Source organism: Buteo buteo, chromosome 1 (genome assembly GCF_964188355.1).
Source record: "Buteo buteo chromosome 1, bButBut1.hap1.1, whole genome shotgun sequence".
In the NCBI taxonomy this organism is placed as follows: Eukaryota; Metazoa; Chordata; class Aves; order Accipitriformes; family Accipitridae; genus Buteo; species Buteo buteo.
In genome coordinates, this window is record NC_134171.1 from 6,511,498 (window position 1) to 6,527,462 (window position 15,965).

Below are 15,965 nucleotides of genomic sequence, written 5' to 3' on the forward strand. Positions count from 1 at the left end.
TTACTTTCTCCTGCCAGCAAAGAGTTAAGGAGCGATTCAGCCGACCCTAAATTTCAGCAGCGGAGCCCTTCGTCACAAGGCTTTTAGTGGTTAGCAACCTGCTTTGAGCAGGAAATTATTTTAAACAGAAATGCGGAGGGGATGTGTTACAGCAGCATGGAAAAATCTGGTGCAAAATGGACCAAAAAATTGCACTGCATGAGATGCAAAATAGTTTTTCCGATTCATCCGCCAACTCAAACCCCAGGGGAGGTTTCTCAGTGCCCCCACGTGAGACCCCCCCGAGGAACCCCCCCCCACCAGGGAGCCAGCCCCAGGGAGATGCTGAGACTTTGTAAGGACCATGAGCATCTGCACAAGCAGGGCATGAAAGAAAACCAAACCCCATTTGGCAGTCAAGGGGGCAGTGAATAAATAAAAATAATAAATAATGTAAATTTTTTTTTCCAAACATGGAAATACTGAAGGCTGCTGACATCAGTTCACCCCTGTAATTTCACATCACGTATTTCACTCTTTCAATCCTAAACCCTGAGTCCTTCAAACCTCTTCCTCCCAAAGACATTTCAAAGCCACTCTGATATTTTGTCTATCATTTAAATATTTCTGCATATGAGCCAGGCACTGTCACAGCTACCAAAGCAGCGCCCGCTGCAAGGTGGGGAGCCCCACCAGAATTTCCTTATTTTTGTGGTTTTTCAGCCACTAAATTTGTTTGAGGTTTCTTGCTCTTGGCTTCAAAGTTTTCTGTGATGCCTCACACCTTTGCTTTATGGAGAGCTAGTTTGGCGTTCAGCATTTTCCAGGCCTGGAGAAAAACACCTCCTGCTAAAGATTCTGCTGAAGAAAACAACCCCACGGCTCACATTGCATCTTTTCCTTATTTTGAATGCATTTTTATTTCAGCAGAGGAGAAACCAGCCAAAATTCATCCTTTCCTGCTTTTATTTTTAATGCCAAGCTCCTCCATTTGTCATTTTTTAATTGCACGGGACTAGATTAAAAGGAGGAGGATAAAAGCTAGGTGATGAAATATGAAGAAATCATAATTAAAAATCAATGAGCTTTCATTTTTTTTTCTTCCTAAAGGGGATTTCAGGGGATCTCGTGCAGCGCGTGGGGCTGCCGCCCTGGCGCACACCTGGTTCGGGCGCTCAGCACAGAAGCAGCTGCTGGGCTGAGGCTCCGGGCGCTGCCGCGGCAGACGCTTTTTGGCAACCATCGGCGAGACTTCTGTACCAAGAAGGATGAGAACCTCCTGGGGTTGAAGCTAGCCCCACAACCAAGAGGTGACTGTGTGTGGAAAGGGGGAACTGGCACAAAACCCCTCCGTTGTTGGCTCCACCGCCATGGCCCGGCTGTGGCTCCATCTCTGCATCTGCCTGCAGATCCCAGGTAAGAGGGACACGTCTCTTAAGGGTTGAGGGCACCTAAAATCACGCTGGAGCCTCTTCTCCAGCCCACTCCGGCACGTGGGCTTCGTTGCGCCGTGTCTGGATGATGGAAGTTTAAATATACAGGCATAGTATAAAGCTACAGGATATTACTACCTTTCAACCCATAATTTTGGACAATGCCATCAATACCGTGCTTTAGCTTTTGGTCAGCCCTGAAGTGGTCAGGCAGTTGGACTAGATGATCATTGTAGGTCCCTTCCAACTGAAATAGTCTATTCTATTCTATTCTATTCTATTCTATTCTATTCTATTCTATTCATAGTGCAATTTATAATGGTATAGACACTGCAGAGTTTGTTTTTACTGCACTCTTTTAGTGCAGATGGACTGTGGAAAGCTGCTGATGGAGAAGTTAAAGTAGCACCTCTCTACGCTACCTGTGTAACATGAAGACAGTAAACATCCCATCAAATTTTCTTCTAAATCTATCCAAGGACCGAATATTTCCCAAGGGCCACAGCTGGAATCAGTGTGTTATAAAACCATGCTGCCTTCTACTTATTGCAGACAGGTTGCAGGAGGTCTCGACTGAATATATACAGTTGATGTCATGGCAAAGTGATAGAATTACACTTTACAGGACAAATTGTGCCATCGGTTCTTAGGTGGAAAAAGTTGAGAGCTTGAAACACCCATTAAATGTATATATTAGGGTGGCAGCTCAAGTTGGTCCCCTGGGACGATGCCCAAAGCGGGTCCACAACTGCTCAGCATCCTCACTAGAGGCTGCCAGGACTGCAGGGTGGTTTGTTCGTGTCCTGTGATGGTCATCCAGCCATGGCATAACATGGCCTATCTGGCAGCAAACAGCCCAAGGCACTTTATCGACACCTCTATACAGGTAGTACTATCCTATAGATCTATACGGAGGAGTCCCCGCTGAGAAAACTCCAATAATTTAGAGTTTGCTCTGCACGTGCAAAAGGGAAAGGGACCGTTTTTGAGCTGCTGCAGGCTGGTCTGGCAAGCACGTGGAAACAAACCCATCCGACCCTGATTCTCCATGTTCCTCTGTGAGAATATACACTGGGGAAGGGAACAGGGAGGTTTTGGGGGAGGAAGGGGTGGTAGAGGATGAGATTTTTCTGCTCTGGCTCCATCCCAGCTCACCCCACTGGAGCTTGACCACTGGCTCAGAGCTGAGCTGAGCATTTCCCAGGATCCCTTCTCATCCATTCTGATTCATCTAATAATCTCTCCGACAGCTCGAGGAAAAGGTTTTGCTTGGGGGATTAAGTTTCCCATGCCCAGCGGAGCCAGACCTCAGGGCAGCCAAGGAGACCCTGAAGCCACGATGCCCATGGCCACACACGTTCATCCCCTAAAAAAAACCCACACAGGTGTTTGCCAGAGCGAAGTTTGAGAGAATTGCACTCCAAAACCTGAAAATACGTATTTTAATAACAAAGGAGGCATTTATATTGTCACAGCACCAGAGGATGTGGTGAAAAGCCCCGGCCGCTGTGCCAATGCCTGAATTTCGGCATTGCAATATTAGGGCTGAAGCCTGCTCGTCTCTGCAGCGTGTCGGCAGCCGATGGGGTCATCGGTGCGGGGACAGAGGAAGGCTCTGGACCTGTGTCAGTCACCAGAGCCCTCTCCTCTGCCTGTCCCCAGCAGGGACATGGGGGACATCAGGGCCATGGGCCAACAAGGATGGCTTCAGGTGTTTTTGTGGTCATGCAAACCCGTTCCCGCACCACTGGCTTTGCAGGGCTGCACGAGGCTGTTTGCAACAACTTCGGTAAGCAGCTTTGGGATTTTGAAGGAATAGGGACATTTTAAGGTTTGAAAAGCCAAAAAAAGTGTTTCGTTGAGCTTTTCGCACAGCTTTAAAACACGCCTGGGAAAGAGACGGGGGAAGCGAGAGCATCCTTATCTCCACAGGGCCGTTTTTCACTCGGTCTCAGGTTATCTGCAGCTTTGTAGGACTGTTTGCCGAACAGAAAGGATCACGAGTCACCTGTTATTCTTTTCACAAGGACACATCCTCGCTCACAGACACCGCTCACATCTGCCTGGGCCAAACACAATTCAGATAGATAATTTCTACAAAAGCTCCAACGCCCAAACACAGCCATGCGATGCCAAACCGAAGCTTTCAACCCCACCGCTGCGCCTCACTCCCTTTCCTTCCCAGGTCTCAAAATTTATACAAAACTAATGTCGTCTGAAAACTAATATCAAACTGGCTTATTTTGAGATGTTTTGCATGTTTTTTGGTCTTTTTCTGTATCTGAGATGCCATCTGAAGTTTGTCAGTGTTGCTTCTGTTAGAACAAAAATCTGGCAAATAAGTTTAGAGGCTCCAAAAAAAATCTGTTGAAAGAGAGGTAAAGCCTCTCTGAAAAATGAGAGAGAAAAGGGAGGATGGGAGAGGGTCATCTGCAGGAGCAGGTGGGGATGCCCTTCCCTGGGCATACAGCCCCGGGGACACCGTCAAAATCATCCCTCCATCTCTCTCCCTGCCACTGAGCCTCCTCCCTAGATGAGTGTTTATGGGGCAAAAATCTACCTGTATAACTAGGCTTGACCAAAAAATAGCTGGGCAACCCAAAAAGGCCTCTGAGGGACTATGGGATGAGGTTCCTGATAAAGATGCTCCCGTTTCTTGTTTGTATGATCCCCTGCTTTGTGACTACTTGACCTTATTAAGTCCACAAAGAAAATCTGTACTTAGCATGGAAGAACATCAATGAAAAGAAAATAATAACTCTGTACTTATGTCTTTTTCTTAGGTTTCTCTACAAATCTACTTTTATCCAAGACTCCACGCCATATTTTAGCCCAAACTAACAATAAAACAGAAATCCTCTGTGAGCTGAAGACAGAGCATGCTGGGGTGTACTGGTACCGCTGGAGCCAGGAGAAGCAAAATTTCGAGTTCTTGGTATTTTCCAACCCATTTGGCAAAGCCATATACGGCGCAAACATCAGTGAGGCCAAGTTTAGTGTCCCTGGGGCAAGTTCCCGCAGCTCTTACAGCCTGCACATCAGTAAGCTCCATGCCTCGGACAACGGCACCTATTACTGCTCCATCTCCCAGTCCTCCCAGCTCCTCCTGGGCAGCGGGACGCAGCTCAGTGTGGGTAAGCATCTCCCCCCGGGCTCCAAAATGTGCCACCGGCAGGCTGTGATGAGGTGCCCAGGGTGAGGGGTGATGCATGTTGGTAGACCCTTTGCAATTTTGAGGTGCAAGGTTAGGGCTCTGGGGTTTTTCCGAAGAGACCTATGAGACCAAATAAGGCAGAAAATACAGAAAATAGCTACATTTTAGGTCAGCTGCATGTGACAGTCCTTTTGCCACCAGCATTTGCTCTGCTGTGGTCATGCCTTGAGCACCACGTTGGTCCTAGCATCTTAGGATTGCCATGGGAAGATGCTCAGCCCCCAGTATTGCCATGCCCTGCATTTTCCTCATCCCCTGTAGTACTTTGGATGAGAGGCTGGATGTGTGCCCTGCTCAGCTCCCGGTTTTTCCTTACCTTTCCTCCAAGTAGCAAGAGCAGCATCAAGGCCAGAGGACATCACCCCTCGCATCGCTGGGGTGGATCTGACTGCAGGTTTCAGGCCTGTCCTTCAAATAAAGGATTGAATTGGGGTTTATTCCTCAAAGCTCACAACTGACCATCACCGGGGAGCTCCAGCCAGAAATCAGAGCGATCTGTGGGTGGCATTGGGGGAATGATGCTTTACAGACCCTGGGTCAGACAGCAGCATTTTCCCCTTGACCACCAAGCAGGAGGTGGTAGAGAAAAACCAATGCATTTGAAGTAGGATTCAGCTCTTCTTTTGCAGACTTTTAGGGAAACAAATAACTTATTTAACCAAGATGCAGCTATGGCTGCTGGCTCTAAAGCATCTCCTGTGTCCCAACCTTTGTGGTTTTGGGTTGGGGTTTTTTTTTCCACAAATAAGCCCTTCACCTTGAGCTGGCTGAGAAATTCCTTTTGATTTCTTGCTGGCTCAAAGAAAAGCTGGTTTGAGATAAATGAGAACTGGTTTTTATCAACTGGGCACATATCTATGTGCAAAGCAAAGGATGAAAAACAGGGTTGAAATTCAGCATGATCAAGGACAGTCCAATTTAAAACTAAACACCAACAGGTGTTTTGAGATTACTCAGGCCTTGCTGGGTATTTTTTTTTTTCATTTAGTACACATGATAAAACAAATTGTCTTTTAAGTTCCTTTTCTTTAAGTTTATTATAAAGTAAGGGAGAAGTTGTCCAGATAAATCCCAGTCACCTGATGTCTCATCTTTCCATGCAAAAGAACGGTGGTTTCCGTAGGAATTTCAGTCCCGGATAGAAGCAGAAAAAAAATAGTTTTCAATCACCCAAAGTTTTGAATAAGTGGAGTTCGAGCAGTCAGGTGTACAGCTATTTGATGACAATAGTGGGATATTTTCCTGACCAACTTTACAGAGATGTATGTGCTCCATTGTAATTTAGATACACCATAATAAATCCTGCCCTTATTTTATCAGAAAAAAAAAAAAATCCAATTTTGAGCAAAGATTAGAGCAATCTGAATATGGAAAAGATCCAGGGATCCTTTAAAACCTCGCGGTGCTACTGAAATCTCCTGCTACCTGTGATTTTGTGCAACACTGACGAGATGGTGCCTAGCAGTAAATGTAGCTCAAAGAAGTTTCCTTTTTCTCTGCCTTAGCCTTCTGCCCTTGTTTGCCTAGTACATTGCTTTATTAATGCTTTTACAAGCTGTTGGCAACTTCTGTGGCCACGGAGAGGATCAGGTCAAGCTCCCAGCCCTCCGGACAACCCAGCCCTTTGAGGGGTCGCTGGATGGGGCTCATTTTAAAAGCCAAAATTTCCAGCCCTTCGTGCCTGCTGTTTGAGATCTCCACTGCACTCGGTGCCATGTTGACCATCCTCTTCTCTCTATCCACCAGTTGATGTTCTGCCTCTGCCTCTGAAGACCACTCAGGCACCGCTCTCCAAAAAGCCCGTGCGGTGCGTAACCAAAAGCAAAGGTGCTGACAAGAAAGGTACGGCACTGGGTGGGCTTGCAAAAGGGGTTTGAAGAGTTTTTGGGGTCCCCAGGGTTCAGCTGGAGTTTGTCCTGGGGTGGGGGCAACCACAACGTGACCCTGCAGGGTGGGAATCCGGGTCCACCTAGAGCCAATGCTCTGGATGGAGCTGACCTCTGCCTTTAGGAGTGGTTCCCTGGGATATACAAGGGTTTAGGGGCCAGAATATATTTCAGTTTAGGGTATTGTGACTCATAGCTACGTTCCCTGCAATGCCTTCAGGTGTAAAGCATCCTCCAAGGGATACCCCAGAGCGATGGTCATGTCCTCCACCCTTCCTCTAAGGACCTGCCTTGCTTTTCTCCCTTTCCCACCCCACGCTCCATCCCCTAAAGCTGCCAGGGCAGGATGATGCTGGGTGCTGAGCATCCACACCGTGTCTCCTCCTGCTTTCCAGGTGCCTGCAGCCCCCTGGTCTGGGTCCCCCTGGCCACCAGCGTCCTGGTCCTCCTGCTGAGCCTGGTCCCCACTGCCCACCGCCTCCACCGTAAGCATGCTGCCAGCCCCGGGGGACCATGAGGGGGGTCAGGCCCCGGGACAGCCCGGGAGCAGGATGGGGACCTAGGAGGAGGTCCTGGGGCTGACGGACACCATCTCTCCCCAGGTCTGCGGAGGAGGCTGTGGCTTCGCGTCCACAGGCAGTAAATCCCGCTGGCTCCCCCCGTCTCGAGCAGGCAGGGAGAAGCTACGGACCCTCCCCTGCACGATGCTGAGCCCTGCCTGGATGTGACCTGGGAAGGACATTGCACGGGATAGACGTGGGCTTGCACTGCAAGACAGACATTTCTTTCCTGCGACAGACCATGACTTTAATATTTTTTCCTTGATCCAATGGCTGGCAAAAGGACCGGGCCAGATTCTGCAGCGTGCTGAGCATTTCTCAAAGGGTGCTGAGCAGGGCAAACACCACGGCTGGCTCTGCACCAGGGGCACCGGGGCTGGTGTACCAAAGGAATTCAGATGGGCTGGAAAGATGCTCTGGGATCTTCTTGTCTCTCCTCTCTGTTCACCCATGGCACAGCTCACGGGTGCTTTTCGTTTGCTCCTGCTAACGCTGGTTGATCAGACTTTGCTAACAAACACTTCGAGACCAACCGGCAGACAGCAGGGGCAGCTTGTAAAGGCTCTGTACAAGCATGTTTGTTAGAAATAGTGAGCGTTTTGCTCTGCAGGCTGGTGTCTTGTGGCTGCGCTCGGTGCGGGACATGGCTGCGTGGCGAGCAAGGAGCCGCGGCCTCTGCCCAAGCAAGAGTTAAAGCAGAAAAACAGCTCTGCGGATAGCAGGTCTGGGAGGGCATCTTCTCCCGGGAGACAGATAGCAGGAGATTGCAAACAGCCAAGAGTGGGAGAGGAAAGCCAGACAAAGCGATGTACCCAAGGCCAAACACCTGGCTCAGCCTGAAGGCCAGCACCGCTCCGGCGAGCAAAGAACGGCGGCGGGGGGCTGGCGCTGAGCCCGGCAGCGCGGCACAGCTGGCGAGAATTGCCCCGAGCGATGCCCATGGGTGCTGAGCCCTTAAGCGACGCTCACGTGTGCTGAACCCTGAGCGTGCTGAGCCCCGAGTGATGCACCGGCCCTGATTGACACCTGAGGGTGCTGAGCTCCGAGCGATGCCCACGGGTGCTGAGCCCAGAGCCGTGCCTGCGTGTGCTGGCCCTGAGTGACACCCGTGGGTGCTGAGCCCCGCGCCATGCCAGGAGCAGGGCAGGTCTCCCCAGGGATGTTAACGAGGCTCAGCCGCTGCCCCGGGGCTGGAAATTCGGCATCTTGCTGAGCGCAGGCAGTGGATGCTCGCTCTCGGATGCATCCCCATCCCCACGTCTCTGCTCCAACATGGGCACCAGGGGAAGGCTGTATCACCTGCAGTGAGTGCAAGGGGAAGGTGGCCCAGATACCTCCTTCCCCCAGCTATTTTTACTGCTGGGGAAGCAGCGGGGATCTCCTGTGCTGCACATCGCGTGTGTCCTTACAGCTGCCCACAAGCTGAGGACTCGCGTGGCTCCCAAGTCCCGAGATCCCGGGCAAACGCAGGCGTGGGAAGAGCTCGTGCGGGTGTAAAGCATCGCAGCCGCACAGCAGCATCCCTCTGGCCTTACCCCCCCTCCCCTCCCAGCCGCAGGGAGCTGCCGCTCTCCACTTTAATATAAATTTTTCTAGAGGGCTTGGTCGGAAAGCCGGCCACGGGCGCTCCTTGAGATGGATGTTTCCCCTAAATGACTCAGTAATAAAGCCAGCAGTGGTGCACGCCGAGCTGGTGGTCCTGGGCTGTGATGCTCACACAGGCACTCGGGCTATCCCAGACCCCATCCCACCAGGAATGCTGCAGGGGTGGTCCCCAAGCATCCCTGCCTCCAACACATCATACCAGCAGCATATTTTAGCCTCTGTGAAAGCTCAAATGAACTAAACCCACCATTTTTCTATCCTGCAAGGACTCGGTGTGCAGATCTTCACCCCAGGAGCAGGTTATTTTTATTATATGTATTTTTACAGGACAGCTATCAGGAAACCCCTTTGAAACTTCCCATGGCCAAAGGTTTATTCTTTCAAAACCAGGGTTTTTTCCCTCTGCCTGCAGCTGCTTTTGAAATCCCAGCTCGGTTTCCCACGCTTGAGGCATCCTGACCTTAATGTCCATCCCTGCTTCACCTCTCAGCCAGCACAGGATCTGGCCTCCCACGGCCAAGCAGCCCGCGCCAGGTCTGGGCAGCGAAAGGCAGGCTGCGACATCCCAATCCTCCTCTCAAACGGGATACCTTGATAGACTTCAGCCACTGGATTATCCCAATTCCAGTAACACTCGTTCAAAGGATGGGGATTTACCCCTCGGCTCTCTGCCCACCCCTGGGAATAACTGTAAGAGGCAGCAAAGAATTTGCTCAATGTCTGAATTCCCCAATTCGGCTTCGTTGTTCCTTTGTCATTTGAAAAAATAAAAAAATGAAAGAAAACCAAACTCCACATCATCTGTGTGCAGTGAAAACAGGAGAGGACAACAACGCTCAAGGATGTACCTGTCCTGTTGAAACACAGGTTTGGGCAGTTCGCCAATGGAAACAATGAAAAAAAATTGCAGTAAATCCTGTAATTATCAGTAGGGTGTTTTAAGACAGTAAACCTCAGAGACATTTTAGCAGCAGGTTTCACAACTGTGAGAGCCGGTGGGAAAAAATCTCCTCCCATTTCATAGACTTTTTTCCCGGAGCATATATAAGAAAGAAACAGAAACACTAATAAAAAGATGCTTTTATGTCTGAGAAAATTAGCCCAGTCCCCTGATATCTGCAACTTCTTTGGTCTTCTTTGCTACCTCGTCACTGTGCTGAGAGCACAATGACGATACCAAGGGTCAGGGATGCTGTGTTACGGCACGTGGGGGAAAAGGGAAGCTTCCACCATGAAAACTAATGGGAAAATATTTCTGTGCATCTCTCTGCTAATGGCATGGTGCCCGGATCCACGGAGGGAGAGAAACAGGTAACGGCGTCACCCCAGCCACAATGTCCTGGCAAACGAGAGTCCCTCATTTATTCCTCTTTTCCTTCCGAGGATGGACCAGCCTTCTCCTGTCTCCCACTGTCACCCTCCTCCCCACAGCAAGGAACATCCATACCTAGAAAGGAAAATAATGGGATTTTATATATAACCCCAAACCCTCACGTCAGCAGTAAACAAATGATGTCATCTTAAATGACAAAAGGAGACACCGCAGAAACTGGACAAAGACAAAAGGCTTTTGAATAGGACAAGGAGGTTTTTGCAGATCTATGGGTTTAAGCACAAAGCGTTACCTATGGTGTGCCCACCACTGCGAATCATCGGGCAAGGAATTGTAACAGAGGTCAAAAATTACATGTTGCAATAATCTGTTGTTATTATTATTATTTTATTATTTTATGGTCTACATTTATATTGTCTCTATATTCTATATATAGAATATATATTCTGTATTCTTAAAAATACTACAGTTATTCTTTCAACAAACAGTGCATGCGTATCCTGAAAGCATTAAAATATTCAAAGGACAGGAAGCAGAACAGAAATGCAGGTATTTCAGGCATTGCAGTAAATAGTCTTCATGTTTTTGTAAAACTTCTGTAAATGGATTAAAAAAAAAATTGTCAGTCTTTCCAGAATATCTCAGTTGCTGATCTAATATTGACACTGCTCAGTTCTTCTTTATTCTTTTAACCTGCCCAGTCATTTTTATGTGGATAGTCTGTGTTTTTATAACACAAACAAGTAAATCAAATCAGGTGCAGCTGAAAACATTCAATTGAAAACAAGCTAGTGACACGAGAGCAGAAGTTATATCTGATTTTAAAGCTTTTAAATATATAAAAAAATAATTTTGCAGAGTCATAAACACAGCTGAGTTGGGCACGCTAACAGAGAAAGGATGAGTAACATCTCTATTAAATGATTAAACTTGAAATCCGTGCAAAGGGAAAGGAGATATATATATCCATGAGTGCTGTTTAAATTCCTTCCCATTTAGCCTTGGCCAGAACGGCACCGTGCACGGTAGCGGCTCATTAAATATATCCTCCTGGCATGAAAAATGGATTCACAGCAGGACTTCTAAGCATCCAGATAAGACCTGTTAAATGGGAATTTCAAAATGTCTTTTTCTGCCACTGTATAAAACCAGATATGTCCCAGAAGCTACAAAAAAACCATCCCAGTTTTTACCTGCTTCTCCTGAACCCTGTTAATGCACAGACACAGCCCTACACACGCGCCTGAGAAAGGGCATGGGCAATTCTCTTCCCTGTCTTTAAGAAGCATCCAACGATCAAAAGCCCTCCTCCACCCACCGCACACACCACCTCACCTGGCTACCCTGCTATTTCATATCTCAAACAATTTACAGGAACCTTAAATATAGAAAGATTGTATCATATATATTTACAGTTATTTATATTGACAATTTTCTAACTATGTATTATTATATATAGTTATATTATAACTTATTATTACAGTTAAATATATGTCATATATTCAATATAGTTATCTATTATATATTACATTTGAATATATTATATATAACCATATTACAGATATTATTTTATATATTATGTGTTATATATTATATATAATATCTAAATAGCTATATATGTGTTATTATATAGATTGACAGTTATATAGATTGACAGATAGCTATTAAAAAAAAAAACACTGGGGAACAAAAAACTACCTTCAGGCAGCATAAGTACTTCTTACCTATATTTCCCTGGACTTCATCACATTTCATTCAATAAACTACAAATAGTAATATATTAAATATCTGGTTTGTATAAAGCAGAAATGGTTTCTTTAACATTATTACAATTTTTATTTAATATTATTTCTGCTTATTAAATTACTTGCTGAAATAACAAATATTTGTGTATATCAATATATCTATATTACGTGCACTCAGGGTGAGCTCTGCAGCTTCTGTGGAATTGTATACAAATATTTGTTATTCCAGCATTCATTTAACTGGAGCACATATCAGACCAAGTTAAAAATAAATCTGTACAAGCTGTGTATTTTGCTTCTCTACCACCTTGTGATGGGAAAGATTACTTTGAGTTTATACACCAGTGGTGCTTTCACATGAAACAAAACTCTCCTTGTGCTTTAAATATTTGCAGCGGGACAGGAGGTATAATGTTCCTCCCCAGCCTTTCATTTTTTTCTGCTGAAGTTCAACTTCTCATTTAGCCTTTAAGATATACAAGTGTATGAAGGGGGACTGCCTCACACTTCTAAGCTGGGGAATATCATTATTACTACTTGCACTTTCTGATCTAGTTAATAGATTAAAACCAGATGTGAAACACTCCGAAAAATCCCAATGATGGCATCAACAGAATTTTTTCTTTGCCAGCTACAAGGTATGTATGTGCTGTTGCAATGAGGATCTCACACAACCAACTTACTGAGTTTATTTAACATAAAAAACCCAAAAAACCCTAAGACGAGTCACTTATGGAAAGCAGTTGGCAGTCAACATGAAAAGGAAACCTCCTCAAATGGCAAAGCCCTCTCCACCCTCTCCAAAAAGCTCCTTGGAGGGGTCAGGCAGCCGAGCCGATGCAGGCACCCATGAGCTTATCTCCTTGACTTTTTTGGGGTCGGGCAACGAGTAAGGGTTACCTTTCGCCTTGCCCAAACCGGACTGACCCCCCGCATCACGCAGCAGAACACCCGATCCTGCAGAAACGGTGCGCGCCTGCAGGCAAAGTTTTGCAACGCCGAGTTTTTCGAGGCCTTGAGCTTTGCCGGGCAACCGCCAAAAAAAACCACCCCAATTTCTCTGCGTGAAAGCGATGGATGCCTCCCAAGCGAAGCGACGAGCCCACAAGCCGGTGCCAACCACCCGTTGGGGTCGGCCCCGCGTACCCACCCCACACCTTCCTCCACCCTGCGAGCACGACGGAGCGAGCCTTACCCTGCCCGAGGGGCAAGCCGCGTTTCTTTTTCTGCTCTTCTTCTCGCCTTGTGGTTAAAACATCTAGCCGGGAGGTTAGGCACCAAAATACGGGGTGTCACCAAGCTCCCTCCCTGCGAGGCTGGGCAGGGAGGTGGGCTGTGGCTTAAGAGATATCTCCGTCCCCAGACCTACAGGCAGAATCTCGCCCACCGCGTTTCCTGTTGCTCCCTCCTGGCGTGGAGAGCCGGGGCTGTAGGGCTGTGCAGGCAACACGAAATGCAGCCAAAAATCAAGGTTTTGGGCAGCTGGCTCCTGGGACGGGCAGGGCATCCTCGGAGGAGCTGCTTTTCCACCTTGCAGCATGGTCCATGACAAAAACCACGGTGGAGTCCCACCACATCTGACATCTCTTTGGGTACCGCCGCGGGAGGAGATGCTGGGCTGCTGGGGACCCGGCTTGCAGGCAGGGCCACAGGCAGAACTGCTGCTGTTCCTCAGCAAAACTCAAGGTGTGATCACTGTCCAGCATTAGCACGAGGTAAACAGGGTGGTTGATGCCCCAGGGAGAGGTGCTGGGCTGTGCCGAGACCCAGCCACGGGGCTTCGAAACATTACGTCTTAACATCAGCACTGAATGCAGAATTCAAGGTGGGATATTTCCTATCGGTGTCTTCAAAGAAATCGAGACAAAGTATTCCTGTGGGCTGGGATTGTATATTCCTGCCCTGAGTAACAAGCTGCAAACGACACTGCTGTTATTAAAATATACGTCTCGAGTCATCTTGGTGCAGGAGGAAATGAGTCAGAGAAGCAGTGGAACAGCCATTACTAAAATATATGCCTTTCCTCAGGTCATTTCGTTTTAATCTGAATCACCCATCGCTACTATAGCCAGGATAATTTTGATATAACTTAGAAACGTGGGTCACATCCCACTGCGCAGATCCGAAGCCGCCATCCCCAAGGAGCTGCCGGGGGAAGGCAGCTGCCGCCGTGCAAATTCCCCTCGTCCCAAACCTGGGTCCCTTCTCGCCTCCCCAAAGCTGGGACACAAACTGAGCTAGCTGGCCAGGACCAAACTTCTTTCCTGGACATTATCCCTCTTCCAGGAGGCATCCAGGGTGCCCTGGACTGTAAAACAGAGAAAGGAAAAACTCACCTGCCTTCTCTCAAGGACCAAAGGTGTCTTGCTCGAGGTGCTGGGTAACCAGGGAATTGCTCCAATGGTCCCTGCTGGAGGGATGAAGGGGTGTGATGTACCAAAGACGGCCATAGCATCCTCAGTGGTGTCGTTTATGGGTGGGCATGCCATGGAGAAGCTGGTGATACAGCCCCTTCTCCCTTCCTTGTGCCGCTCACGGCTGCGAAGCGAGCAAGGGAGAATCCCGAAGGGCTGTGGGAGAAGTCCTGTCCCACCAGGAGCAGACAGGGACGCGGACACGGGGGCTGCAGGGCTGGATGCTGCTGCCCTGAAGGGCTGAGGCCACGTGAAGTTCAAACCATCTCCAGCCCCTCATCTTCCAGCTCATGCAACTGGAGACACAGGTTGGAAAGCCATAGGCAGTTCATGTGTACGTATCTCCTATATCCTGAATGTAAACACACAGAAAACAGTTTCTTTCTCTATGCAACAGTAACCACATGAAAGAGTTGGCCCCCCCTCTTGTCTCAGTATCTGCGGTGCAGAGGACAGAGATGTTGGGAGAGCTACGGAGAACCACGGGATCCGTTCTTGGGATAAATGTCCTTGTGCAGGGCCAAAAGCTAAGGAAGATTTAAGTGTTCTGCATTAAAGAATGAGATAATTGGGAGATTAATAGTGTTTCAGAGGAAATGGATGTGGAGTTTTGTAGCAAATGGCTTCCTTAGAATGACACATTGTAATGAGATCTCAAAGTTAAGAATATAAAAATGACTGATTTGGTTCAGAGCAAAGGTCCATCTGGATGACTATTCTGTCTCCAACACTGGCTACAAACAGATGGCTAAGGAATAACAAGGACAAGGCAATCATATATGACACTTTCCCTTAATATTCAGACTATTTTTAACTGAAAAGACTTCCTGAGCCTGTTCCTATCTATTGAGTAACCCACAGTGGACCTCCCTTCCAAGCATTTGTCCAGGCTCTGCATCCTCAGTGTCCTTTGGCAGGGACGTTCGTGGGTGAAGGACAACTTCATTTGCTTTCAGCCTCACCAACGTCAGCTTCATCTGCTGCCCCTTACTTTCTGTATTGGAAAAGGCAGCGAATAATCAATCCCTTTCCACTCCCTCCCAATCACTCACAATTCTGGAGACTTTAGTGTATCCACTTAAATCGTGTTTTCCGGCTAAAGAGTCCTAGCCTGCCTACACAAAACCCATCTCAGACCTCTGATCCTCCATTTTGCCCTTCTCTGAACCTTTTCTTGCCCTATTACTTCTTTTTTGAGTCCCCTCTTCGAGATGAGGGGGTGAGACCAACACACAGCATTCAAGGATTTATACAACGCATTGACCACGAACCGGACCATTGGAGCATACGATGACATAGCTGTGTTCTCTATTTTATATCCAATTTCCTTCCTACCTGCTAACATCTGATTTGCTTTTCCTCCTGGGCACTGAATTGATGTTTCCATGGTAGTACCTATCTTAACTCAAATCTTCACCCCTGAATGGCAATATTTGGCTCCTTATTTTATAGCAAAGCCAGGACTGGTTTTCCTTGCATGCATCACTTCACATTCACCTACTCCAAATTTCACCTGCCCCTGTATCGCCCAGTCTCTGAAAGATCCTTCTGCAGTTCTATATTTACAATACATAAATGCATGTAAATTAATGTGCATAAAAATAAAGTTTGCAGAGTATGTTTTAAATTGTTACATGGCTACTGAGTCCAACACTCACAAACAGGGAGGAATCACACACTTCTCTTCACAGTAACGGTGGGGATCAGGCTGTTAAAAGTGAAAGTCAACACCAAATTTAGTTTGTTTTGTTGATGATGGAAGAGCATTAAACCAGCTGCTGCTTTTTGATGCGGCC

At 47.6% G+C, this 15,965-nt stretch overlaps 1 protein-coding gene across 1 annotated transcript; it reads left to right on the forward strand.

Annotated features, from left to right (window-relative positions):
• Window positions 1-1,349: 1,349 nt before the first annotated feature.
• CD8B (CD8 subunit beta) lies at window positions 1,350-7,155 on the forward strand. The gene is made up of 5 exons (XM_075040580.1): window positions 1,350-1,395; window positions 4,196-4,546; window positions 6,373-6,468; window positions 6,908-6,997; window positions 7,115-7,155. Exons 1-5 carry the CDS (start codon window positions 1,350-1,352, stop codon window positions 7,153-7,155), a joined length of 624 nt encoding a protein of 207 aa, XP_074896681.1.
• Window positions 7,156-15,965: the final 8,810 nt, after the last annotated feature.